General features: G+C 39.0%; 2 protein-coding genes across 2 annotated transcripts; both read right to left on the bottom strand.

The window, feature by feature from the left end:
• Positions 1-1,799: 1,799 nt before the first annotated feature.
• Positions 1,800-25,971, bottom strand: drd2l (dopamine receptor D2 like). The gene is made up of 8 exons (XM_004551052.3): positions 25,660-25,971; positions 11,062-11,457; positions 9,616-9,725; positions 8,178-8,314; positions 5,004-5,218; positions 4,618-4,701; positions 4,184-4,538; positions 1,800-2,794 (listed from the first exon to the last, which is right to left on the bottom strand). Exons 2-8 carry the CDS (start codon positions 11,431-11,433, stop codon positions 2,598-2,600), a joined length of 1,470 nt encoding a protein of 489 aa, XP_004551109.1. The 5' UTR covers positions 11,434-11,457; positions 25,660-25,971; the 3' UTR covers positions 1,800-2,597.
• On the bottom strand, positions 15,742-17,490 carry LOC106674859 (protein FAM200C-like). Its single transcript, XM_014408211.3, has one exon. The coding sequence runs from the start codon at positions 17,488-17,490 to the stop codon at positions 15,742-15,744; it is 1,749 nt and encodes a 582-aa protein (XP_014263697.2).
• Positions 25,972-26,689: the final 718 nt, after the last annotated feature.

Genomic DNA, 26,689 nt, shown 5'->3' with positions numbered 1-26,689 from the left:
GATTTCTGCTGTCCCTGTATCGATACATTATTAGCAAACAAAATATCACGATACTACACAGTATCGATTTTTTCCCCCACCCAAATATTGTGCAAATATTGTGATTTTATTTTTTCATCAACTGTTCTATGTAATGTTTCATGGTTTGGTACTGCTTAGAAGCATTTGCTTCTTGTAAATAGTTGGAGTAGTTTTATTGTAGTTTTTTGAGGAGCTGCCTGCTCATGAGACTGACAGGATGCATAAATAAATAAAGCACGCACACTTTGTTTGTTTCTGCATTCCCGCATCGCCTTATTTACTCCATACAACTCGCACCAATCTCAGCTTGTCAAACAGACACAGCTCTGCCAGCTTCACCTCCCTGAGGTATCAGTCAGAAGAGGAGTGAAGGAACTCGTGTTTGCCATCTTGGCAGTGGCCCTCGAGGTACAGCAGCATTTTCAACTTAACAGTATCATTTTTTTATCCAGTGAAGAAAGAGACATCAGCTATTTAAATGACTGAATGGCAGAGTTACTGTCAGGAAGCTGCAAGTCAAACACAGAGTGTGTTAAACTTCGGTTTGTTTTTCTATCACAGCCAAACTTTGACAATTTGGATCTTGAAGCATTTCTTTTATTAACTACACGTAATTGCAGAGATACATGTATTTGTCATTTGTTTTCTAAATTTCCTACATCAAACACTGAAAATATTCACACAATGGATTTTCCTTCTTGGTATTATTGATTTAAAGGAACAGGATTGACTTGCACTACAGCACAGGTTATGCAAATTATTGTTTAAAGAGTTTGATATTTTGATTGGAGGTGGATGGGAAGACTGATGTGACTGTCGCTTCCACTTGGTAAAAACTACTAAAAGGCTAAAGAGCCAAAGCTGTAAGCTGGAGTTACAGTGGAGGTAATAATAAATTGTTCCCCTGCTTTCAGTAAACAGGGGTCGTGGACTGCACACCAACTATCAGCAGCCTACAATGCAGCCTTAAGAGCTGGTCCCAGGTTAATCTAAATGAGTAGTCCTGTTGCCTTGAACTAAAGCAGTCATGAAAATGAGTCACTATAATTAGCGGGCTATCAGAAGAATTCACAATATCCTATTTCAGGCCAGGTAACCTGCAGAGATTTCAGAAAGTTATGAACCAAGAAATAGTTCATGCATGAACCTCCCTGAAAAAACTTTGTGGTGTTCAGAAGTGCTGGAAAGCAGACTGATTTAATCTTTTTCACATCCTTTGACCCTTAGCACAAAGAACAACATGCATATTTCTTAAAATATCAAATGGTCCATTCATTTTCTTGATCATTTGTCCAGTTTGGGGTTTCACAACATGGCACACCTTAGACAGATTACAAGTGTATCACAGGGCCAACACAGAGAGACTGACCATGTTGACATTTACTCCTCCCAATTTAGAATCACCAGTTAATCTAACATGCATGTCTCTGGACTGTAGTCGGAAGCTTGGGTACCTGGAGGGAGTCCACCCAGGCACAGTGAAAACATACAAATTTCATACCAAATGGCCCCAGATGGCTGATGGAGTCCTGTCTCACTACACAAGACTTTACACAGTCACCATCCCTGTGACACTGACACAGGATGTAAGTTGTACTTTACAATCAAGTAGGGAAAGGACTGGCCTATACAGTGGAAGTGATTGTATTTTTTTGCACTGTAATTTGACAAAAAAGTATATTTTTCCATTGCATAAGATGGTAGTGATTTTAAAACAACACAAGTAATGGATGAAAATGATTTTTATTTGATTATTTGTACATCCCACAAAACTTTAAAGCAAAGTCTACAACACTCACCTTTACATTTATAAACAACTTATTTAGAGAAAGACCTGTACATATTAAAATGCATGAAAGCTGTCTTGACTGTTACTGCTCAGTCACCAAATCAATAATTGTTACACAATGCAATGGGGATTTTTTTTAAAAGACGTATGAAACATTATTGATCATTGGCTGTCAGAGTTTTAAGCTGTACGCAAGCTGTTTTTCCCCCTTTCCCCTGACTTATTCCAGTCCTCTGGGAAAGACAAGCACATGTAAACTGATAAGGTGCTTTTTGTCAGTGATACAAGAAAATACAAGTACGACTTAAGTCTTCCAGTAAATTGGAAAAACAGTCACATTTCTTGGAGTCCAACTTACACTAAGTTTTTGAGTCAAGCTGCTGCTCTGAGATTCCCGGTCCTCAGTAATTCTCTTGACAAGCGTATTATCTGTACAACGCAGCACACGTCTTCTTTTCTTTGAATATCTCCCGCTTGTTTGTGTTTTGTGCACCTGTCTTCTACTTGTCACACGCTTTTTTGTGATTGCCTCCTAGTTTCTTTCTTCAGTCTTGTGTAAGCTATTTGTTACATTTCTCTTGTCATTCACTTTCTGAAAAGTTTGTCCCACTTCGACTTATCAGCTGTCCACTCTTTTGTCTCACTTCCCATCTCTGCACATCAAACCTGCCACACACTTCTTTATCTTTGCTTCTTACTCAGCTCTTTCTCACCTCAGAACTCAAATTGATGTCAGGCGTTTTTATTTTTTTATTTTTGGACAACTGACACCTCTCATCCTTTTGGACTAGCAGTGCAGGATCTTGATGAAGGCTTTGCGAAATTCAATGTTGAAAGTGGTGTATATGACAGGGTTGACGGCACTGTTGAGGTATCCCAGCCAGGTAACGGCGCTGTACAGGGAGGGTGAGATGCAGCAGCTTCTGCAGTGGGCCTTCAGTACATGGGTCAGAAAGAAAGGCAGCCAGCAGATAATGAACACACCTTTGAAAGAAAGACAAGACGGGGGTTATGTCTTTGTGTGTCACAGAAATCATTCAAGGATGTAATTTATTAAATATCTTGTCTACTTGTACATTTGTAGTTTGCACACCCTCATAAAACCACTGAGTCAGTAAATACACAGACAGAGGATATCATCTATCCCAGTTTCAGAGTCAGAACTGCCAAATGTCATAAATCACACAACAAAAATGAGCTTGGTGAGAAAAATACAATCAAGTCAGAAGTCATAAATAATAAAGGCCATAAAAACTGCTGCTGTGAATGCTAACATTCATCACTGTTTCTCCAACTGACATAAGGAAAACTTGCTCCAAATTTACATTTAAAATCTTTCATCTGGAGAAATCAAATTATTTTCAGTTATTCAGAATAAAGCCCTCGGGACACATTTCATCTAGATTTTTCTTCATTCTGCCAAAGGTGATTGCATTTCCTTTTGCGATACAGAACTGGCTCAAGGGAATTATTGTACAGTAAACATCTACAGTCACCTTTTATGTATTAAAAAACATTTCATGATTGCTGGTTTTAACCCATATTTTTGGTTTAATTTTTATTTAGTCTTTTATTGCTCTCTGTATGCAATCTCAGCAAACTTGTGAAAATACCTAAATAAGATGAAGGCATCTGAGCAAATGTGATGATACATGGGACAAGCTACAATCAGCTAGGAGTACCCTCTCCCGTGGAGCCATCTCAGGAGACAGACACCTCTGCTTTTAAAGATAAGACAAGAAACTTTCCCTTTTCATAAAGTTTATAGTTAAAGCTGGATTAAATATCCATGAACGTTCCTTTAGTTATGCTGCTATAGGTTTAGACTGCTGCGGGACTTAATGTGATGCATGAGCACTTCTTCCACTCTCACTTTTCACTCTCCACAAGTTTATATACCAGCACACACACATAGACCAAAAAAGACAACAAACATGCAACAGGACAAAGCATGGAGACAAAGAACAAAGAAATATCATTAATCAATGTCATCATATGTTTGTCTAATCACTCTCATGTTTTGTGTTTTGTCCTGTTTCTCTGTGTTTTACTTTTTCTCTTCTCATTAACCTCCGTCACTTGATTGATGCAGTACTGAATACCTTATAGTACACATTGGCGCTATATAAATAAGCCTTAATTAAATTTAATTAACTTTGTTCTGTTAGCTTAGATGTGTTCTGTGCCTTCACTAGATATAGAAGGATATCTTGAAAAACAATGTCATAGAGACTTAGGAATGGTCTGGCTTTCAGGTAGAAAGAGTTTGTGAATGCACCAGTGCACAGTGTGACAAACTACAAGTGAAGATTGAGCATGCACACGTGGTGCAGAGAACACCTCATTAATAAGTCTGCATTTCCCACTGCTTACCGAGCACAATAGCAAGCATCTGAGTCGCCTTTCTCTCCTTCTGCTGTGACAGCCTCCCTCTCACCCTTTCCTTGGTGATGCCCCATTTCTCTTTGCCTGCACTGCGCTCCCTCCATCCCTCACGGCCCCTCATGCCATCCTCAAGGGTGGGAGGACGAGGTGTCAGAGCCGATCGTGTCACGGTTGAGGGGAGAACAGGAGCAGGTCCAACCGAGATGGACAGGGAGATCCGGGGTCGTCCAGATTTCGAAGAGGCCTGAGGAGGAGGCGGAGGAGCCAGACCTTGCTCATTCTGTGGCAGGAAATGACCTGGCTCCACTTCAAGAGGGTGAACCACTGCCTCTTTAACCAGGCTCTGTGTGAGAATTACATAAAAATGACAATAAAAAGAGAATCTGTTTGGACTGAGTGCTGGCTTAAGTTATGACCCTCACCACTTTCTTGCGCTGTGGGGTTGCAGAGGCAGGTCTCAGGATCAGGGTGCACAGCTTCACATCTTCTGGTTGTGTACACTTATTCTGAAATGGAAGAATGCCATGTATATTGAAAAGAAAAGATAATGCAAAAAAGAACTGGAAACTGATATCTCACAGTAAAATATATTTGCTGGTAGGATAAGAATCTAGTGTCATCTTATGGAAATTACACTGTGCATGAGATGAAGTGTGTGTATCTGAAGTTACAAAAGTGTTTTTCAAATATGATGAAGACTGTTGTTGACTTCATCTAAACTTTCTATCTCGTTACAATTGCAAAATGGCTGGAAGAAAACTCAAACTTGACTCAAGCTTGATAAATATTAGTTTGGTATGAAATCTACCTTCCTGTGTCGGTGACCTTCTGCTTCAGCCGCACCTTGCGCAAGCAAACCGTGTCTGCGTGGCGGGGCAGTGCGTCTGCCGCGTTTGCGCAGCACCAGGCAGATCTGCGCGTACACCAGCAATGTTACAATGAAGGGAACGTAGAAGGAGGCCACAGATGAGTACACCACAAATGCCGGGTCTGCAAAGCTGCACGTGGTGCCTTCACGATTAGCTAATGTGCAGCAGAAAAAAAGAAAAAGGGCAAAGAATGGATATAGTACAGAAGCCTTTAGGGATAATTGCAAGATTTATCTGTCTATGTGTAAAGTACAAAGGCAAAAGGCAAGAGAGGTTAACCTAGGATTTAAACTGGTGCAGAATGTAACTATTATCAGAGCAATCATAAAGACAAGTGAGATGGCACTCAAGTTATCCTAAATAGGAATCTGTGGCTCTGCTACCCTAAAAACTGATGAACAGTCCATCTTAGAAACATGAATCAGTTCTGTTGCACTGATGCACAGTTGAGGTTGGCGGTGGGCAAATCTACTCTATGATAATCATAGTAAAGATGTATGGAAGAGTACAACATATTCAATTATTCTGTATTAAAGGTGCTGTTAACTTTGGTCATCTGTTTCCATTCGTTGTCAGCTATAATAACCATCAGTTGAATTTACCATTAAACTCATTCATTTATTCTTAATCTTGAAACTTTTTGGAGCGCTTTAAGAACACCATGTTAACCTTGGTAGAACCTCAAAATCCCATCCTTTCGTGAACCTCGGGACCAAAAATGGTCCCGCCCCAAAAGTGCTCTAAAAATGTTATATATCAATATTTTTTTCTACTTTAAATTAGTCAATCTTTTAAAACTACTTCTGCTTAAAATATCCATGTCAAGTTTTAATTATATTTTCATTGTTTTAACCCTTTAAATCCCAGTTTTATTACATGAGCGCCCTGTTTTTTTAGCCCCAAAAAACAAAAAAACTAAATATTTTCCAAAAAAAACATTTGAAGTAATATTTGTTTGTTATTATAATTAGGCCTTTAGATGGACTAAAGATTGGCACCAACAGTCATTAAGATCGCCTTTTATTTTTTTTCCAGGAGCGCATTTCATAAAATGCACACTATCGACCACGCCCAAAAAGTGCTATAAAAAATTTATATATTAATATTTTATTCCACTTTAAATTAGCCAATCTTTTAGACCTACTTCTCCTTGAAATATTCATGTCAAGTTTTAATTACATTTCGCGGATTTTAACCCTTTATATCCCGGTTTCGTCACATGAGCGCACTGCTTTTTTTGCCCCAAAAACATAAAACATAAAACATAAAATGTTTTCCAAAAAAAACATTTGAAGTAATATTTTATTGTTATTATAATTAGGCCTTTAGATGGACAAAAGATTGGCACCAACATTAATTTCGATCCGTTTTTAATTTTTTTTGCAGAAGCTGAAAATGTCCCCAGGGGGCGCTGCTGCTCCTGCTCCCCCGGGGAGGAGTGCCTCTGCCGCGGGTGTGTTTCGCGCAGCGCCGGAGCATATGGTTCGGTTCCCGTGTCTGCAGCACACACTTCCGCTACCACGTGAAAACAAATACGTCATTTCCTGTTGATTAAAAAAAAAAAATAAATCAAACGAACCTAAGGGCAGAAAATGGTCCGGAACGAGCAGCGGGCCAAGCTGCTGCTGCACGCGGGAAATTAGTCTGCCTTTTCCGGGTATGTCTCTCGAGCAGGCCGCTGGAGAAGGTGTGTATGTTCCAGCAGGCGTCACATGTGGAACAATGGCGCCACCCGGTGGCCAAATAAAAAAATTACAAGTTTAAGGCCCGGACTCTAAAATGGCACCATAACTGAGACAATCACACTAACCGTTGTAAAAATAATGGTGGTATGAAAAATAGCGTTTATAATGGGTTTCAATGGGGCAGAAATCGGCCACGAGGTTCGATAGTGGATGTATGCCTTTAGCTCAGCCATTTAGGCTCATTTAAAAAACTCAGACTGAAATTTTAAAATAAAATGGAAAAAAAATACATGTTAGAAAATTTGGCTATACTCCATTAAACACAGTGGAAATGGCGTGGAATTAAAAAACGCAAAGGCCACGATATGGTCCGAGATTCTACCAAGGGTTTAAAAATGTTAACTCATGAAGTTTCATCAAACCTACATTTGCAAATGGTAAATGGCCTGTATTTGTATAGCGCTTTTACTAGTCCCGCCTAGGGACCCCAAAGCGCTTTACACACCCAGTCATCCACCCATTCACACACTGGTGGAGGCAAGCTACAGTTGTAGCCACAGCTGCTCTGGGGCAGACTGACAGACGCGAGGCTGCCATGTCGCGCCACTTCTGGCCAACACCAGAAGGCGGTAGGTGAAGTGTCTTGCCCAAGGACACAACGACCGAGACTGTCCGAGCCGGGGCTCGAACCGGTAACCTTCCGATTACAAGGCGAACTCCCAACTCAAGAGCCATGGTTCGCTTTGCAAGCCACCAATGATGCAATGTGATCCTTTACATTCAAACGCTGGCGCTGGAACTGAATGAAAAGCAATGCACAGAGCACCTTTCAAATGCCGTGCTGTAATCTATGAGCAACACATTTCTGGGGAGAGAGAATATTTTTCACAGTTTGACTTACATCATTTGGTATCTTGCTGCATTTGGACCCACAACTGAGGCTGCCGGATGCCTCTTGCTCACCCTCGCATTACTCTATGTTTCCCCACTTATTCTCAAGTGGCCGCCTTTGAGTTCAGTGTGAGTGCTTTTGAAAGCTGAAGTCCTTCATCACCAACTCGTGCTCACTGCAGAGTCAAATGGACTAGACAGCACCAATTCCCAGTGTTTATAGATAAGGGGGTTGGGGTCTGCATGTACCTAGAGGTGGAGCTGGACTATGCTTCTCTACCTCATAGCTCTCCAATAAGGTTAGCTGCTGGGCACCTTCCCTACTGCTACTACTGTGAGACAATTTTAACCATCGATGATGCCAACATATTGAAATGTCACAGCATTATATTTTTAAAAGACGAATAATCAAATTTAAAGACAGTTTGGAAAGACTGTTTTTGTATTAAAAAAGAAAGAAACAGTTCTATAATTTTAAAGAAAACTATTTACAGCTGAGCACTGAAAAAGTCAAAAAGCATCAGATGGCACTGTTACCAGTGTTGTTCAGCCCAAACAGTAAAGGGCAGGAGATGGCAAAAGAAAGGAACCACACAACCGAAATCATCACCGCCACCCTCCTCCTGGAGCTGTATCTGGTGTTGTAGAGCAATGGCATTGCCACCGCTGTATATCTGCAACAATACATACACACAGACACATTAACGCGCCTCCTACACGTTCACTTATGGTTGTGTCTTGACATGCACGTCAATGCAGAGGAAACAAATGCATTTCTGCACCTAATTGATGTCCTAGGACCTGGCGTCCACATATGTGGACATCACATTTTGGGTTGTGTAGACCAAAATATTAAATGTTGCTCCACAAGGGCCTGATATCCATTTACAAGGACATTATGCTGCCACTGTTCAATCACAATTGAAAACAAATGCCCTCATATGTGGATTTCATTTTTGTCAGAAACAAAAATCAGGTAAAATATAAAAATCAGGCAATTCTTTGTTTTTACATTCATCAGGTCCCAAACAGCCCAAATAGCAAAGTTCAATTTTGGAACATGAAGCCTAAAGTAAAATACAAAATAATGACTCCACACTAGCTGCACAATCATTATCTAGATTTGTCCTATTTCTTGTTTTGCAGAATACACTGGATGACTTTGCATACAAAGTGCTCGAGTTAATTAAATCACAGCACTTTACCTCACCCCTGTGTCCTTGTAATGTGTCACTTTGGGGGCTTTAAGCCCTGACAGCTTTGCTACTGAATTATATATAAATTACTCTCTGTGGATTCAACAAAAACAATTTAGAGACTATCCTTAGATGCTATAAAAAATTACACAAGACCAAAGTGGTGCAGTCTAAATGTGTTACTTTGTCAGAAGAATTAGGACCCAATTGCAGACTGTCTGCCCGCTGGGTGTCTGGCCACCTCTCGCCGGACCATTAAGAGGGCATCAGGTGAGGTGGAACACTTAATCAGGTTTTTTATATGGTTCCACTAAAGCAAATACTAATTAGGGTTGCAACTGTGAAAACCTGTCATTACAAGGTGGACAGATAGATGACTGCAGCAGAAAGAAGTTTTTATTTGGCTACTCAGTGACAGCTGGATGATGGCAATGCAGTTTTTAGTGGGGTTTGTATAGGTAATGTATGTATATGCATGCTCTTTGGTTAGCGTTTATTTGCATAACCCAGCCAAAAAAAAATATAAAGGTCAAGATTAGGTGGAAGAAATACCATACTGATTTACTGTCATGTTATTTGGTTAAAAATGACTTATATAATTTCAACTAGTTTATAACAGAATAACTTGTTCTCCTGCTGAAAGGGAATTCTCAAGAGGAAGATAAATTGTTAGAATAGAAGTGAGGTGAGCTCAACAATAAGAGGAGACACAAAGAGAAAAGAGAACAAACAAGCAGTAAAGGTGATAATGTGAGAGTAATTTTTAGGCAAGTGTCCACCTGTCGATGCTGATGGCGCAGAGGTTGAGGATACTGGCTGTGCACATCATGACGTCCAGGGTGAGCAGGATGTCACAGTGGATGAGGCTGAATCGCCACTCTCCTACCACCTTCAACAAAGCAAATGAGTTTTACTCACTCATAACTCACTTTCATTTTTTTAACCTGGTATCACGTTTTGTACATTTTTATTCATGTGCAGCACATCAATATTAACCAGGCTGGTTCAAACTTTTGCTTCTTATTGGATAATTCAATATTTAATTTGAGTTTTAATAGTTTAATAAAGATCATTACTTCCTTTTGAAATTTAACTACAAAGACTGTCAGAAAGAAAAAGACAAAGGATTTGTGTTTACCTACTAAATAATGCAGAAATAAGTATTTTGCACTCTAACAGTGACTGCTGTGCACCAAAGGATTTAAAAAAAATAATTCAAGTAAGTCCCTTGGATCTAAAAAAAAAAAACAATAATTATTCTTGACTAAAACAGAGTAACAGTATTTATAATTATTAAATAATTAATCAGTGATATAATCAATAGCCAATCTGATATGTGACAAAGGTATGTGTTATTTAATAGCCAAAAATGCCAAAACACTTATTGATTCAATCTTTCTTTGAGTAGGTTATAATAAAATAAAGATAAGGAACCATGTAACATTACGTTGACTGATCTTGTAAATGTGAGTGGGTATTTTTGTGTTGTTTGAAGTTCAAAAAGAGGACCCAATATACAGAACACAGAGGCATCACCTACACAAACAAAAAGATAACTTTAATTAAACTCAGGACAAACAAAGGGATATGGTAGGACAGAAAGTGCCCGGAGAACTGATGACAACTAAGACAAATTTCAGAATTCAAAAGAAAAAAAAAAATCAAGCAGAATAACTAACAGAAAGAAAGAAAAAATAGAATTAAAACAAAGGAAGCATAATAAGCAAAGATACACAACGGAAGCTTTTCTCCCCTTTTGTTAATAAAACACAAAAGGCAAACCAAAATGTGAGAAGACCTGACAGGTTATTCCAAAAGAATATGCGCATTATTAATAAGTCCTATTATTTTCTTGATTACCATACCAATCTTATCCATAATGTTGTTCTGGTAACTTCATACTAACAAAAATGTATTTGTATTGTTCATTTTCAACCAGCAGTCCACAAACCAAAGCTACTGAAATTACTATAAGAAGCTAGACAAAACAGCATATGTGAAATTCTGGAAGGCTGGTTATCAGTCGGCTCATATTCTTATCTAATATATTACTGGTCTCATTTGCTTTGTGTTTGTTCGAAAAAGGCTGAAAACTACCGAACACTCTTATCCTCTTGATTTCCATTGCATCTAAGGATTTGATTCTCTCTTTTTTTTTTGTCTTTCTTCTGAACCACAAAAAAATAAACAAGAAAAGAAGGGAAAACAAACACAAGTGCACACACCTCCAGGTATACGCCCCAAGGCATGACCAGCGTGGCCAGCAGCAGGTCAGAAACAGCCAGTGAGACGATGAGGTAGTTGGTGGTGGTCTGCAGGGCACGTTCTCGAGACACCGCCACGCACACCAGCACATTACCAAACACCACGCAGAAGATCAGGAGGACTAACAGCACCGCATAGAAGTTGTATGGTGGAGAGTAGGGTGAAGCAGAGCTGGTGCAGTTGGTGGAAGTCAGCAAAGAGGAAGAGGATGTGGGGAAGGATATGGGGGAGTACGAGGGGTCATTGGTGACATAGACAGAGAAATTATGTTCAAGGGAAGAGAGAGGGAAGGAGGGGGAGGAGGTGTCGTCTGACTTGTTGGGTAAAGTCATCTTGCTCCAGTGAACATGGTCAGGCTGAAAATTAATGACACAAAAAAGCAGGAGAAACATAATTACTGTGGGGCCCTTCATGGCCCACTGTGCATTTGATTCTGTCTTTTAAAATAGATCCAAAGATGAGTGGCTACTTTTTCTGACAGGAAAGGAGAACGAAGGAACGCTTATTAATTGGAACTTTGTCTTTGGTCTCACCTCAGACAGACAGCTTTGTAACCACACAAAGGGCACAGAGTAAAGGAAAATCATTGGATACTGCACACTCAGTTTTTTATGTTAGTTTTTAGTTAGTTAGTTTTGACGCTCCCATTATTGCCTGGATTTCTTCCCGCTGCTGTCTGCAGGTGGTTATGCTGCCAGAAAAGGTGCTACGCAATGTTTTCTTGTAAAAAGGAAAACTTATTTAGCTAATCATATTTCTTATATCACAGACAATCAACTTCCATTTAATCCTATAATGCCCTTTGTATCATATATGATATATGAGTTTCTGAGACCTCTATCTCATCAACATGATCAACACTTGCCATACTTTCAAAATGTTATGGACAAAATTCTCCTTTTTTGTATAAAATTAACATTGTTTTTAACAAAAAGTTGCCAAAAATGCCCAATGTATCAAATGTGATACAAAAATATATATAATAAATATGTAATAAAAATATATCATACGCAACATGATACAGCAAAAAGAAATTGTGGATTTTGTTATAAGGGTTAATAAACATCTAAATTCCAAAGAATTTGAATTTTCTGGCTGTTTTCGATAGGTTGGGTCTTACAGGGTTAAAAATTATGCAAAGACAGTGTTAAAAATACTGCAAATCATTCTGGGTTTATGTCTGTATATGAATTAAGAAAGCTGAGGCCCAAAGCAAAGCAGCATCTCTTTGTGTTTCTCTAATGGCTGTCAGTAATAAATATTAACTATGAGACCCAACTTTATTCCTTGATTTTCTTTCTCTTGGCAGCAAAAAATTTATTGTTCTGAAAGCATTAATATATGATCCTAAAACACAAACCCCACACTGTAATTGGTGATGTGATCAAATTTTTACCAAGCCTATGTTTCAAATCTGTTTTTATATTCAATCTTTACTCTCAAACTCTTAAACAACAGGAAGTCTGCAGCTGCCAGAGCAAAAACTAAAACAGTCAGGAGCAGGTTATGGTCCGAGGGGGTTAAAAATCAGATGGAAGCCCCACCCCACGTTTTCACTAATTCTTTTATTCACAGCATGTTTTAAGTGTGATATAGATTCTCTGCTGGGGGTGTACCTTTTATATGTGTAGCTTCCTAAAACCACATGAAACACAAACTGTGCATTGCACTGTCAGAGGAATACGTTCAATATTAGTTTGATGCTGTAGAAACCGTATAAAATGTTAGCGTACTTCATTCTAATCTGCTGCTCGAACTCTTTTACACCACTAACCTGCAACCTTTGGAACACAGGATAATGTCTCTGTGTTTTCTGTGGAAAAAGAGTAATATGATCCATGAATTCAGCTTTTAGATTGATTCGTTGCTGCCAACATGACACCTTTCATGTAAACGCATAGGGGAAATTAGACATGCACGAGTTAAAGCAAGCCATCTACTAATTGGAAGATCGATTGTTCAATTCCTGCCTGCTCCAGTGTGCATGCAGTATGCTTGTGCAAGATACTGAACCACAAGTTGCTCTCCAAACCATCCATCAGAGTATTTGCTAGAAAGCACTTAAGTGTAGGAAAAAAGTGCTTGTGTATATGAGGTATTTTGTTTAAAGCCTTTTTAGTAGAGGAGAGTGCTATAGAAGAACCACTTACCACTTACATGTGTAATGTAATACTAACTGAACATCCTAATACTCACTGACCAGCATGCTTCTGAATTAATGACGACACACACACACACACACACTTCATATATAAACTATAATTGCACTGTGACAGCTTATAGCATTTATAAGCCGTATGGATGCTCATCACTGAGTCAGTATTCTGTTTGTTCTGACATGCCTTCCACCCATGAAAGTTTTAACACAGTCAGTCATATTTGATCAATTATGTATGTATTATCAGTGTTCAATACACAAAGGTTTTACCTACATAACCTGTCCATAGCATAAAAAGAATTATTGATGTTAGGTCCGTGAGAGAAACACTAATCCACATGTGCAATGCATGCATCAGTGTGTTGGGTGAGCTGTGTGAAAACATTAGTTTATTAATTGCCTCGTTTTTGTTTGTATTTTTAGGATGCATTATTCACTGACTGCTCTCTATAAGCCATGCTCTCCCTTTGGCGATATTGATGCACAGTGGTACTGTAATCCACAACTAGTTGATGTAATTCAATTTGAAGGGTGAACTAAGGACGGTGCAATTCTTTTGACCAAAGGGCCATCAGGAGTAGGGTGTTTGTGCAAGCTGTCGCTCAAACCCAGTTTGTGGGCTGTACAGAATAATTCATGAGAAATTGCTCAGAAATAAAGTAATGCTCCATATTTTTGGGGGGAAGAAATGTGGATTGTTGTCAGCATACAGATGAAGTGCTGAGAAATTGATTTTTGCTGCACAAGTTTTGCATCATAATGTTACAATCTTTATGAGAAAAAAACCCTGTCAATTGGGTTTCATGTGAAGACTTTATTTTAATGTCACACTGAATCTGATGGCAGGTTATGTTCTGTAAATGACGCAAATGACAAGCATGTTCTTTAGGAATCTTTGTTTTTAGGGGAATCATTAGACTCAGCACCCCAGTATCCTGAAATGACATGTAACACTCATTTGTGTGCCATCAAAAGAATTTATTGTTTGCTGAATGTGGTTTACAACCCAGTAGTGTCGACTGATGACGATCTTAATCATGAGCCGCACCCTAATCCTTACCATAAAATGACATCTGAGATCTCAAAACATCAACATCAAAGAGCAAGATGCCCCAAGACAGAGTGCAAAACTAGGAAAAAAGCTATTTGCCAGTGACAGACTGCAGAGCTTCTGTAAAGCTGCTGAAGCACTGCAATAATAAGAATGAGAAGATGAAGTCTTCAAACAATGCTGGGGCATATTTTGTCCCAAGCAACTGATTGTTTATTTTATTTTTTTCTTGAACTGAACTACAAACGTTACATTGAACCTCGAATACTTTTAACACAAATTATCAAGAAAAAGATTTAACTTGCGAGGAATATTTCATGACTAATAATCTGATCACAACAAACATTTCCCAGAAGCTTTAGTCACAGAATTATCTCCTGTTTTTAAGCAAAGTAATTCTTGTCTTGCAATCCAAACAAAGTGAGACCTTGGGCTAAAGATGCATCATAGTGTAAAGAATCAGCTATGTTCAGCTATGTCGTTTTAAGAGAGGGAGCACATCACATTGATAGCTGGGATAAATAAAATGACATCTGAGATCTCAAAACATAGCCACGACTCATGAAACAGCAGGCTATTAGACACAGCAAATGAGTAAATGAATTTTAAACCTATTTGAAACAGAAAGAGAACTTTTTCTGTTGTTTTTGTTGCAGTTTTTTGCAGAAAAAAAATCTTAAAACCAATTCCAGAGGGAGTCTGTCGCAGAGAACAACCTTAGCTTTGTCGTTTACTAAAACAGACAAATATTTAGCTTTAGACAAAAGAAGGAACGCAATACGCTTAATTAATGAAAACATTAGTAACAACACATCTCATCTAAACTAGCCTTTTCTTTGAAACATGCGATTAGTAGCCTGGCACTGATGTCTTTTTGCAGAGAGGAGACATGATATAGATATATAAGAACTTCTCTTCCCCTCGCTTACAAGTCTTTGGCTCTCTTCTGTTACACTCAAACACAGAGGCTGTACGACAGCATGCAAAAAGCTGCATGAAATATTTATCGGCAACAGGAAGTTGAAACGGACTACTGACTGGCAGCATCACAGTTTGAATTTTCTTGTTAGTCCATGAATGAATTAAGTGAGACTTTTACCACCGTAGCACCACCCGCTCCGTCATGAGCATCACATTACAATTACTGACTGACTCTGACCTCTACTCTGCATTGTTAATCAACCCATATCCTAGACAAGTTCAACTGAACAAATCAATAGACCAGTGGTTCTTAACCTTGTTGGAGGTACTGAACCCCACCAGTTTCATATGCGCATTCACCGAACCCCAATTTTTTTTTTTTTTTTCAAATTCAAGACATAGATATGTTTTTTTACTGGTGCACAAAATGAGCCGTACATGAACATCACCTTGTTCAAAGAACAAAACCAACACAATGCATGAACTTACAACAAATTACATACCTGCAAATCAGTGTGACTTCTGCTGTTGCCTTTGAGAGACCAGTTCAGATATGCGTGGCTTCACCTTGGCAAGTGCCAGTCTCATGTCATTTTCACAGAAAAGTCTGTTCCTTTTCTTCGTTTTTATGTCCAGCATCGTCGAAAAGGATTGCTCGCAAAGATATGTTGTAACAAATGGTATAAAAAAATCCAGGGCTTTCTTAGCAATAATTGGATACTTGTCCATTTGTCGACACCAAAACGTTGAGAGTGTTGTTGTTCTGAAGCGTTGCTGTTGAACCTGGCTCTGCTGAATTTCAATGATTTCGTCAAGGTATTCATCATTGACATCTGCTGTCTCAACAGCAAACGTGAACGGCTGTCTCACCCATGCTGGATATGACTCTCTTGTAGGGAAATATCTGTCGAGAGACTTTGCAAGCTCATCTAAGTGCGTTGCAATTGTTTGCTTCAGTTCCGTGGATACAGAAACATCTCCGATTCCAGACACATCTTCGACCTTACTTACACAGTTGTCCAGAAGGGGGAAGTTTGCAAAGTTGTTGTTCTCTGTTCGTCGTTTCCATAACGTTAGCTTTTTTTGAAAAGCCTTCAGGTGTTCTTCCGCTTCTATGATATTGACTCCACCACCCTGCATCTGCTGATTGAGATGATTGAGAGCTGCGAATATATCAGCCATGTACGCTAAAATGAGAATGAACTCAGGATTTTTGAAGCAATCTGCATGACAGTGTTGGTGCTCTTGCAAAAACAGGGCTAATTCCACACGCATGGCAAAAACACGATTCAGCACCTGTCCCCGGGATAACCACCGAACATTAGAATGGTACAGAAGTACCTCGAATTCAGAGCCCATTTCTTTACACAGCTCACTGAAGATGCGGTGCCTCAGAGCACTATTTCGCACATAGTTCACACATTCCACCACTGTTTTTAATACTTCTGCCATTTTTGGAGGCAAGGTTTTTGTTGCCAATGCATGCCTGTGCAAAATACAATGAGTCACAATGATGTGTGGTGCATCGGCTTTTACTAGCGCACCAAAACCAGAGTTTCTTCCCAGCATGACGGGAGCTCCGTCTGTACAAACTGCAGAAACCATGTCCCATGAAAGATTGTTGTCTCCGAAGAAGTCATCCACAAGCTTCTTCACATCGGCTGCCTTAGTTGTTGTTGTAAGAGGCTTACAAAATAAAAAATCTTCTTTTATCATGTCATCTTTCACATAGCGCACAAAAACAGTAAGCTGGCTTAGATTAGCAACGTCTGTGCTCTCATCGAGCTGAAGGCTGAATTTTGCCGGGCTTGAAATCAGATCGGCGACTACTTGAGCCAAGATGTCTTTACTCATGTCTTCTATTCTGTCGCTGACTGTGTCATTTGAAAGAGGAATTTGTGATAATTTACCTTCGGCCGCTGTTCCGAGTATCAGATTTGCCATCTTTAACGCGGCTGGTTTCACGAGTGTTTCACCAATGGTGTGTGGCTTGCCCTGCTTTGCGATCAGGTAAGCAACTTCGTACGATGCTGTGAGGATCGGTTTGTTAACGGGTACAAATCCAAGAGCAGGCAGAGTGGGCCTTTCATCGAATCTGGCTCTCTTCACCTTGAATTCAGCAAGTGTTGTGTTCTTGTATTCCCCGTCTCCATGCAGCTTCAAGAAGTGTTCCTTTAGTTTTGCCGGTGCGAGACTAGAGTTGCTCAACTTGGCGTTGCAAATCATGCAGATAGGACGCTCACTCCCATCACGTTCCATGATACATGTAAATCCATATTGTACATATTCGTCCAACCACTTTCTTTTTTTGCCCGACATAGTTAGTATGGATTAAAATGTTTAAAAAAAAATCACGCGAAGTACTACCACGACATTCACATGTTGACTACTGCGCGCGCTACATTCCCCGCAGCCCTGATTGGCCAAGCAGTGTAGCATGATCGTCTGCAGCCAGTGATGGCCAGAAGGGGGCGTGTCATCACAAATTTACACGATAATTCGGGCGTGGCTGGACCTCTGCGACCTCCGCAGTGGAGGCTCTGCCGAACCCCTGAGACCGACTCACCGAACCCCTAGGGTTCGATCGAACCCAGGTTAAGAACCACTGCAATAGACAAACCACTGGCAACAGCATCTAAAGACATCTCAAGTGATTGATTTCACAAGATACAATCAGAGATCTATATGGCAAATTTCCAACCCCCTTGACAATATGAATAGTATAAAAGGTGGGTTTGGTGAGTACATCTAAGCAACATTATCACCTTGAATTAAATTTCTGTCTTTTAGCCTTGATTTAGCCTAACTGGTGCAAGGGAGCCAGCCCAGCGCCAGTCCTACACAGCACATCACTAACCTTTTTAACCTGCACTAAACTTCTTAACACATATTTTATGCAAACACAAAATTACTATGATTCAGTTAGTTTTTCAAAACATTCAAAAAGAAACTTGATTCAGCAACAGAACATGCATAGATCTAAAATCTGGTTTAAAAACTCCAAAATGAATTAGCACATGACATAAGATTTTAAAATCTAGTTTATAAAATTGCAGTCCTTTCCTTTGAAAATAGTTTCATCTCCCTCCCCTGTCCTCTCTTTCTTACAATTTTCTGTATCACTCAGGGTTTCACAATAACATGTTTTTCCCACTCAGAATGTGCCTGCCACTTTAAAAAGGCACCTCTTCTGCCTATATACTAAAGTACCACAACCACAAGTTTATATCTGCATGATGTGCTCTAGGTGTAAGCAGGCCATGGGATGTCATTATTTCCTTATTACTGAGTAACTATCTCCATGCAGTCACTGGAAGCACATGAAAAATTCATTCATTCGACAGTATCAGCCTGCCTATCAGATTTTATTGCTCATTAACTGAAATTGTCGGATTGCTGTTCTGGATTGATCTGACCCACTGTAACCTCTGTATTTGTGTGTGTGTGTGTGTGTGTGTGTGTGTGTGTGTGTGTGTGTGTGTGTGTAGTAAATGCTGTAAAATATGCAGGAAAAACAATGTTTTTTTTCATTCAAGACAATTTGTAGAATCAGCTGCAACATAAATTGCAATAAGATGATTGACAGATCATGGAAAAACTCTTTAGTTGCTATCTTCACTTGCTCACTAGAGAATCACCTGTTTGCAGTACAGATTCTCAGCCAATTTCCTTGACATCTTTACCTGTTTTTGAGCTCACTCTCTCAACACCAAACACTTAAAGCAAGAATATTTAATTAAAACATTTGTTCTTCAAAATAAACAACTTTCCTGCAGTCATATTTGAGCAACTGTAAACCGAGCTCATCTTACCTCAGTCTCTTTCACAAATTAGTTTAAAAACATCAAAGAGCAAGATGCCCCAAGACAGAGTGCAAAACTAGGAAAAAAGCTATTTGCCAGTGACAGACTGCAGAGCTTCTGTAAAGCTGCTGAAGCACTGCAATAATAAGAATGAGAAGATGAAGTCTTCAAACAATGCTGGGGCATATTTTGTCCCAAGCAACTGATTGTTTATTTTATTAAATTTTTTTCTTGAACTGAACTACAAAAGTTACATTGAACCTCGAATACTTTTAACACAAATTACTAAGAAAAAGATTTAACTTGCGAGGAATATTTCATGACTAACAATCTAATCACAACATAAACATTTCCCAGAAGCTTTAGTCACAGAATTATCTCCTGTTTTTAAGCAAAGTAATTCTTGTTTTGCAATCCAAACACAAAGTGAGACTTTGGGCTAAAGATGCATCATAGTGTAAAGAATCAGCTATGTTCAGCTATGTCGTTTTAAGAGAGGGAGCACATCACATTGATAGCTGGGAAAAATAATACCAAAATTTAAAATGTTGCACCTACTGCAACAGGGTGGTGAAAAAAATGTGCCTCAAAGCCTAAAATCATAATTAATGTGTGATTGATAAAAACATTGATGAAAACATGAAAACTCCATGTGACCATGACAGATTCTTCTATAAACCCAGATAATGGCCTTTCATTAACTCTAACATGCCTATTCACTCAAAAATGTGTTTTCATGAAGATCTCTGGGCAAGACATACATATGTATTCATTCCGTATTTTTCAATTTGTGATGATAAGAAGATGTAATTATAAGAACTGTTTATTTTTAATGAATATCTTTGTGGAAAAATCCCTATGAAGAACATTTATGTCTAAAAACACGCCTATCTAAGAAAAGCAACATAAAATTAACATTCAATAAAAGATTTATTTGCAATTAAACGTTTTTATAAACTTCTGAAAAGATTATTTTTATTCATTATTTTATATTATTTATTTCAGTGTTTGTGAATACCACTGATGTCTCAACCATTTTCTCATAAAACAGTCAACTTCTGCAATGTGAAACATAACAAGATATTAATTAAAATGTAAAAAATACAAGCAGGATACAAAAGGAGAGCCTCAGTGGTTAAAATTATGAATAAGTACACCTATTTGGCTCTGTCTAGTACATGTTGTTAGACCTACTGCCAAACTAAAGTGATAAATTGGGCAGATTTCAGTGATTGGAATTAAAAGGCCGCCATTAATCAGTGCATTGGTTTTACTTCACATTACCGTGCAATCATGTATATATATAAATACAGCAGCCTGGTTCCCTAAGGTTCCCACTTAGTACAAGCTCGACAACTTCTGGAAATGGATGTTTGTATAACTTGCATATTTATCATCTTGAATTGAAATGATAAAGTAACTTCTAAGCTTATCACTTTGTCCCAGTGGTGTATATTTTCTCTGATTCATTTTTATTTACGCTCACTGGCCACCTTATTTGTGTAGCAATTCAAGTCCTCGTCAACACAGCTATGTAATCAGCCAATCACATGGCAGCAACTCGATGCATTTAGATATAGAAGCAAAGTTAATACAACCGGCTGAAGTTCAAACTGAGCAGCCGAATGAGGAAGAAAGATGACTTTGAATGTACACTCAACAAAAATATAAACGCAACACCTTTGTTACTGCTCCCATTCCCCATGGGATGGACGTAGAGACCTAAAATTCATTCCAGATACACAATACGGCGACGAGCTGGAGTCAGGTCAAGACCCCGATGAGGACGACGGGCATGCAGTTGAGCGTCCCTGAGACGGTTTCTGACAGTTTGTGCAGAAATTGTTTGGTTGTGCAAACCAATTGTTCCAGCAGCTGTCTGGGTGGCTGGTCTCAGACGATCTTGGAGGTGAACCTGCTGGATGTGGAGGTCCTGGGCTGGTGTGGTTACACGAGGTCTGCGGTTGTGAGGCCGGTTGGATGTGCTGCCATATTCTCTGAAACGCCTGTGGAGACGGCTTATGGTTGAGAAATGAAGATTCAATGCACGGGCGACAGATCTGGTTGACATTCCTGCTGTCAGCATGCCAGTTGCACGCTCCCTCATTGCTTGTGGCATCTGTGGCATTTTGCTGTGAGGCAAAACTGCACATTCCAGGGTGGCCTTTTGTTGTGGGCAGTCTGAGGTACACCTGTGCACTACTCATGATGTCAGATCAGCATCCTGATGTGGCACACCTGTGAGGTGGGATGGATTATCTCAATATAGCAGATGTGCCCACTACCACACATTTGGACTGATTTGTGACCACTGTTTGGGAAGGATGGTTATATTGTGTATCTGGAATGAATTTTAGGTCTCTACGTCCATCCCATGGGGAATGGGAGCAGTAACAAAGGTGTTGCGTTTATATTTTTGTTGAGTGTAGAATGGGTTTTGGTCCCAGACTTTCTAGAGAACAATCTGAGAAGAGAAAATATACAATAAGAACAGCTCTCTGGGCAAAAAAATCCTTGTTGATAACAGAGGTGAGATGAGAATAGATTGCTTTGAGCTGAGAGGAAGATAACAGTAACTCAAATAACCAGTTGTTACAACCAAGGCAGCAGAAGAGCATTTAATCTTGAAGCCCCAGCATACTAAGTATTGTTTTTAGCCAGATCCATCTTCTGTTTCAAATAGGACAACATGCCTTGTCACAATGCTCAATCTCAAACTGGTTTCTTGAACGTTACAATGAGTTCACTGTACTCAGATGGAAGATTCACATTATCGACGTGAAGCTGACAAATCTGCAGCAACTGTCTGATGCCATCATCTCAATATGGACCAAAATCTCTGAGGAATGTTTTAAACACCTTTTTGAATCCCTACCACAAAGGATTAAGGCCATTACTAGTTATGTGTGCATCATAAAGTGTCCTGTGAGTGTATTTACTCACTATAAATGACAATTACAGCCAGAAAAGCATCCATCCTCTTCTCCTAATCAAATTCAGGGTTGCAAGTGGGCTAGAGCATATCCCAGGGTGAGAGGAGCCATACACTGTACATATTACCAGTCTAACACAGAGAGACAGAGAGCCATTCACACCTACGGCCACTTTAGAATCAACAGTTAACCTTATGTGCACATCTTTGGACTGCTGGAGGAAACAAGAGTACCTGAAGAAACTCACACAGACACAGGGAGAACATCCAAACTCAACACAGCCACGAATCCTGGAATCAATCCCAGGATCATCTTGCTGTGAGACAACAGTGCTAACCATTGCACCACCATGCACCCTATTTTTGACAAACACAGATGAGCAATGCCACAAAGCACTGAAAATGGAAATATAAAACAAGTGAAAAAGTGTAGAAAAAGTGGAAGTTGGTTTGAAATCCTTTCCAGTTAATATTATTGTAGTGAAAGACGTCTTATTTGACTTACCTTAATACAATTAAGAGTATCACAACAAAAATTAAAGTTGTTTCCAGATAAAAAGTTAACAATGTGGTGGTTTTCAGATTTGTACCGCAGAAGTATCTAATCCTGATTTAAGAATTTGAGCGCATTTGTCAAACTGTAATGAGACAGTTATGTTCGTGCAAGAAGCAACAAAGTGAGACACCCCAGATGTTTCTTGCTAAAAACACAGAAGCCAAAAAACACTCAGCTGTGATTCAAGCAGCTGTTATGATGCAGCACCTTTGACAGTGTTGCTCATTAAAACCTTGATTTACTTTGTGCAGATTCACATCCATGATGTGTAAACTGAGTCTGAGCAACATGAAACCTCGCTCTCTCACATTCATAGAAAATTTTGTGAGAAAACATGGTTGCACTAAAAAGCAGAGTTATACATTTCAAATTCAGAAAGAAGCATCGAACAGACACAATGCGCTTGGAGATAAAAACGTGTGAGGCCACTACATGTAACATAAAGCAAGAGCCAATTTAAAAAGGAAAATTAATTCAAAATCTGATTAATCTCTTTTTTATTAGTGAGCTTAATTTAGATTACTGTGGTGGTTTTTCAACTGTTTTATTATGAACTAAGACAAAGTAACCAGCTTCATCTCATCTGCCCCCAACCCAGCCTCAGGCTCCACATTTGGGCCATGAGTGCTTCGATGGACCACATGTTTAAACATTCATGAGTTAAAATGCATAATTAAACATGGATGGAAACCTGTTTTCCCATATGGTGCGCTATAGGATGTAATGAGACTGATGTGAAAAGACATCAGTAAATTGATCCTGCAGGTTACATTTAGTTTAGTTTGACTCTAATTAACAGGGAAAAAGTAAGCACAGGTAACAGATGTTTTGTTTTTTTGTTTTTTAAATATTATGAACTAATGATACCCAATTGTTGCTGCAACAGTCAAGTTTGTTACTTTTTGTGGGCTATGTAATCAGATTCCAAGTAGCAGTTTTACTACATTATTTAATCAGCTCACTCTTTCAAAACCATGCTGAGTGATGCCCTTGTTGTCCCAACTCAGTAACATTCACAAGCCCTTTTCTCTCTTATCTCCCTCTCCTCCTGCCCAATCTCCTGTTTCTCTTCCTCTGCTGGTTGCTCCTCTCTGGAGATGCTTGACAGGTCTATTACATTCTTGGCCTTGCCTGCCCCCAATTCAACGGCAAAAAAATACGCATAGAAGAGAAAGAAAAAAAAATATGCGTTCAAATTTTCCCTCAGCTTTACTAAGGCTGTGAGTTGGCCTGCTATAAATCTTTTATTTCTTTCACTGAGAGGGAGGAACAAGTCCCAGCCACTGGGAATGGTACGGATGTTCAGCTGCAGTATAATCAGCTCTCTGCTGAGATGAGGCCAGTAAATATTCAGCGTCTTAACCCTACTTCAGCTCCCAATTACTCCCTGAACTCCCTTGCCTCCTTTTTTCATATGTTTTTAAGGAGCAGTTATTGACTTTTGGAAACAAATAAAATCACAGCATGGTCTATTTGTGTATTTTGTTACACAGTGGAGAAAAAAAAATCATTTTTAGTACTTAATTGAGCCACGAAAGAAAAATATATATATATATATATATAGATATATATAGATATATATATATATAGAGAGAGAGGGGGGGGGGGGGGGGGGTATTTCAATTTGTTAGCTTGTTTAAGAAGGAAACTTTAACTCTAGTTAAAGAAGTTATTAGCATATTAGTGCTGCAATAGGGATTCACAGCCCCCTTATGGTAATATATGGTCAGTCAATAAGTAATAAGAATCTTGTGTGTGGTAGAAATACCAATAAATTGATTAGCAAGTGGGAGAAGGAATAATTTGCACCAATGTGGCACATGAGAGTGTTGCATGAGAAGATGTGATCCCCGGGTGACGCTCCACACCAAAAATAAACATCTTCTATTCAAGAAGCGATTTGACATCTTCTCCATCTTCTCCATCTTTTATTTAAAATGAGACACTGCAGCGTTTGGAAGCCACTTCTAAGCGACTGCTGAGGATAAACAGTTTCAGTGTGAACAGACTGATAACTGCATCCTCTCCATTTCATTAAGAGTCAAATTTGATTTGTCAAAGTGCCCATATGGCACAAACATTTAAAGTGTAGACATAACCAGGGTTTGCTCCTGTTTACACACTTAACCACCCGTCCCCTGCCAAATCTACAAATTTTCACCATTCTAAAATGCACATTTGAGGGAATACAGCATTACTGAAACACACCCTTCAGCTGTTGAGAGAACTCTAAACAAATCTAATGCCACTTTGCAACCACTAGAGGGTATCCCAAATGAGAACTTCAGATTTACAGTAAGATCTGTTTCTGCAATTCATTTGGAGGCAAGTTGATTTTATTTCTGCAACACCCGAAGACTGAGGTAAAAAAAACAAACAAAAAAAAAAACCTATAATAAATGAAAATATGGTAAAGTTGACAATCATGCTCAGACTCTCCAATAACAAACTAAGTTGAGTAAATAAATTCACAATTTCAAGCAACCTAGAAGAATAGTTACAGGCTAAAATAACATTACAAACATCTTTTACCGAGATATCTGAAAATACATCGGCAGAAAAAAAAAGAATGTAAACTATATAATACTGTGAATCATACAGCTACTGGAGTCTTTCTATAAGACTTTCTTTGACAGGACTATTATGGAACAGAGCGAATGAATATGTAGTTTTTGCAATCATCATCATTATTATTATTATTATTTTAATAACGGAAACAGGAAAACTTCAGTGTATTTATGAAAAAAAAAATGAAAGCATTAAATGAGCAATAATACGAGACATACCTTTTGAGGCATGCCTTGACTTTATTTTGAATTCCGGGTAATAAGCACTTATACACTCCAAACACGTATTAACCCAAAATCCAAGCCGTGATTTTATTTCAAAAATAAAATGTCACCATGCCCCTGCTGGCGTTCATCCGCAAAACGAACTTGTCAATCTTCTATATTGGAACCAAGAAAAAGCATGAAAAATCACAGAAAAGCGTTGAAAGCATGGCAACAAGTTCCCCTTAAGACGCTGCCAGTCCTATCTGAACTGACAAAGGTTTCTATATTTAAAAGATAAAATAAAAAAAAATAAAAAAGAAAGAATAAATCTGCTTTTCAATTTGGTTTAAAGCGGTTACTTACCCTATGGTGCTTCAGGTGCTCACATTTAGCTTCGCTCTCCTCTCAGGAACAGCACTGGCGAGAAATTGGCTGTCCGTCCGCGGCATCCAATCAACAACTTACGGCAGACCTTCCCCTAGATTGACCTCAGTCGGTGGGCGTAAACACCATCAGGGGTAAAGTCCCCCTCCTCTGTCGGGTCAGTGCTGCGGGGGTCTGACAGGAGATGGAGGACGATGGAAACAGTTTGAGGAGAGAAGAAGAAGACGAAGAGGAGAGGAGGGTTTCGTGTAGGTTTCACAGTTTCAGTTAAGAAATAAATCACAGAGCCAACTTGCGCTCACAGCAGACAGACTGTAATTCCATTGGTTCCGGTTGATATTAAGGGGCGGTGCAAAAACCAAATCGCGCCCAGTATTTATATTTCTGTTCTATCATTTTAACTGTGTGGTTTGCGCAATGTTGTTTTCTGCAATTGCTTATTTTAGTTTACAGCACAGGGTCATTTGATTAATAATGAATGCAGAGTAAGTTAAGTGCATAGTTTATTTATTTTTTTAATTTATTATTATTTTTTCCATTAATTCATATTCACCCAGCCCTAAGAAAGAAAATGGTGAACAGAAATCAGGGCTATAATATTACTATCCAGTGTTGGGTGGCATTACCAGTGTTGGTTACCAGTGTTGGGTGGTGTGTTGTTATATTCCAAGCTCCTATTAAAAAGTAATTAATTCTATTTCAATTTTATTTTATTTATAAAGCGTCAATTCACAATATTTGCAGCATGGTGTGTATTATAGATTATAGGTTAAAGACCCTAAGATATTAGAAAGAGAAGAAAACCTCAACAATAAAAGGCATTTGGAAGCATTTGGCAGCCATGGTGAAGATAAAACTAAGTTTTAACAAGAAGAAACCTTCAGCAGAACCAGGCTCAGTGAGGGGCAGCCATCCGCCATGACTGGTTGGAGGTGAAAGAGAGGTAGAGCAGCAAGAGACATGACAAAAAGCACTCTATGGGAGAGAGAGAGTTCAATCATTACTACAG

The sequence above is a fragment of the Maylandia zebra genome, linkage group LG11, assembly GCF_041146795.1.
Source record: "Maylandia zebra isolate NMK-2024a linkage group LG11, Mzebra_GT3a, whole genome shotgun sequence".
In the NCBI taxonomy this organism is placed as follows: Eukaryota; Metazoa; Chordata; class Actinopteri; order Cichliformes; family Cichlidae; genus Maylandia; species Maylandia zebra.
This window is presented reverse-complemented; position numbering and strand designations above follow the sequence as displayed.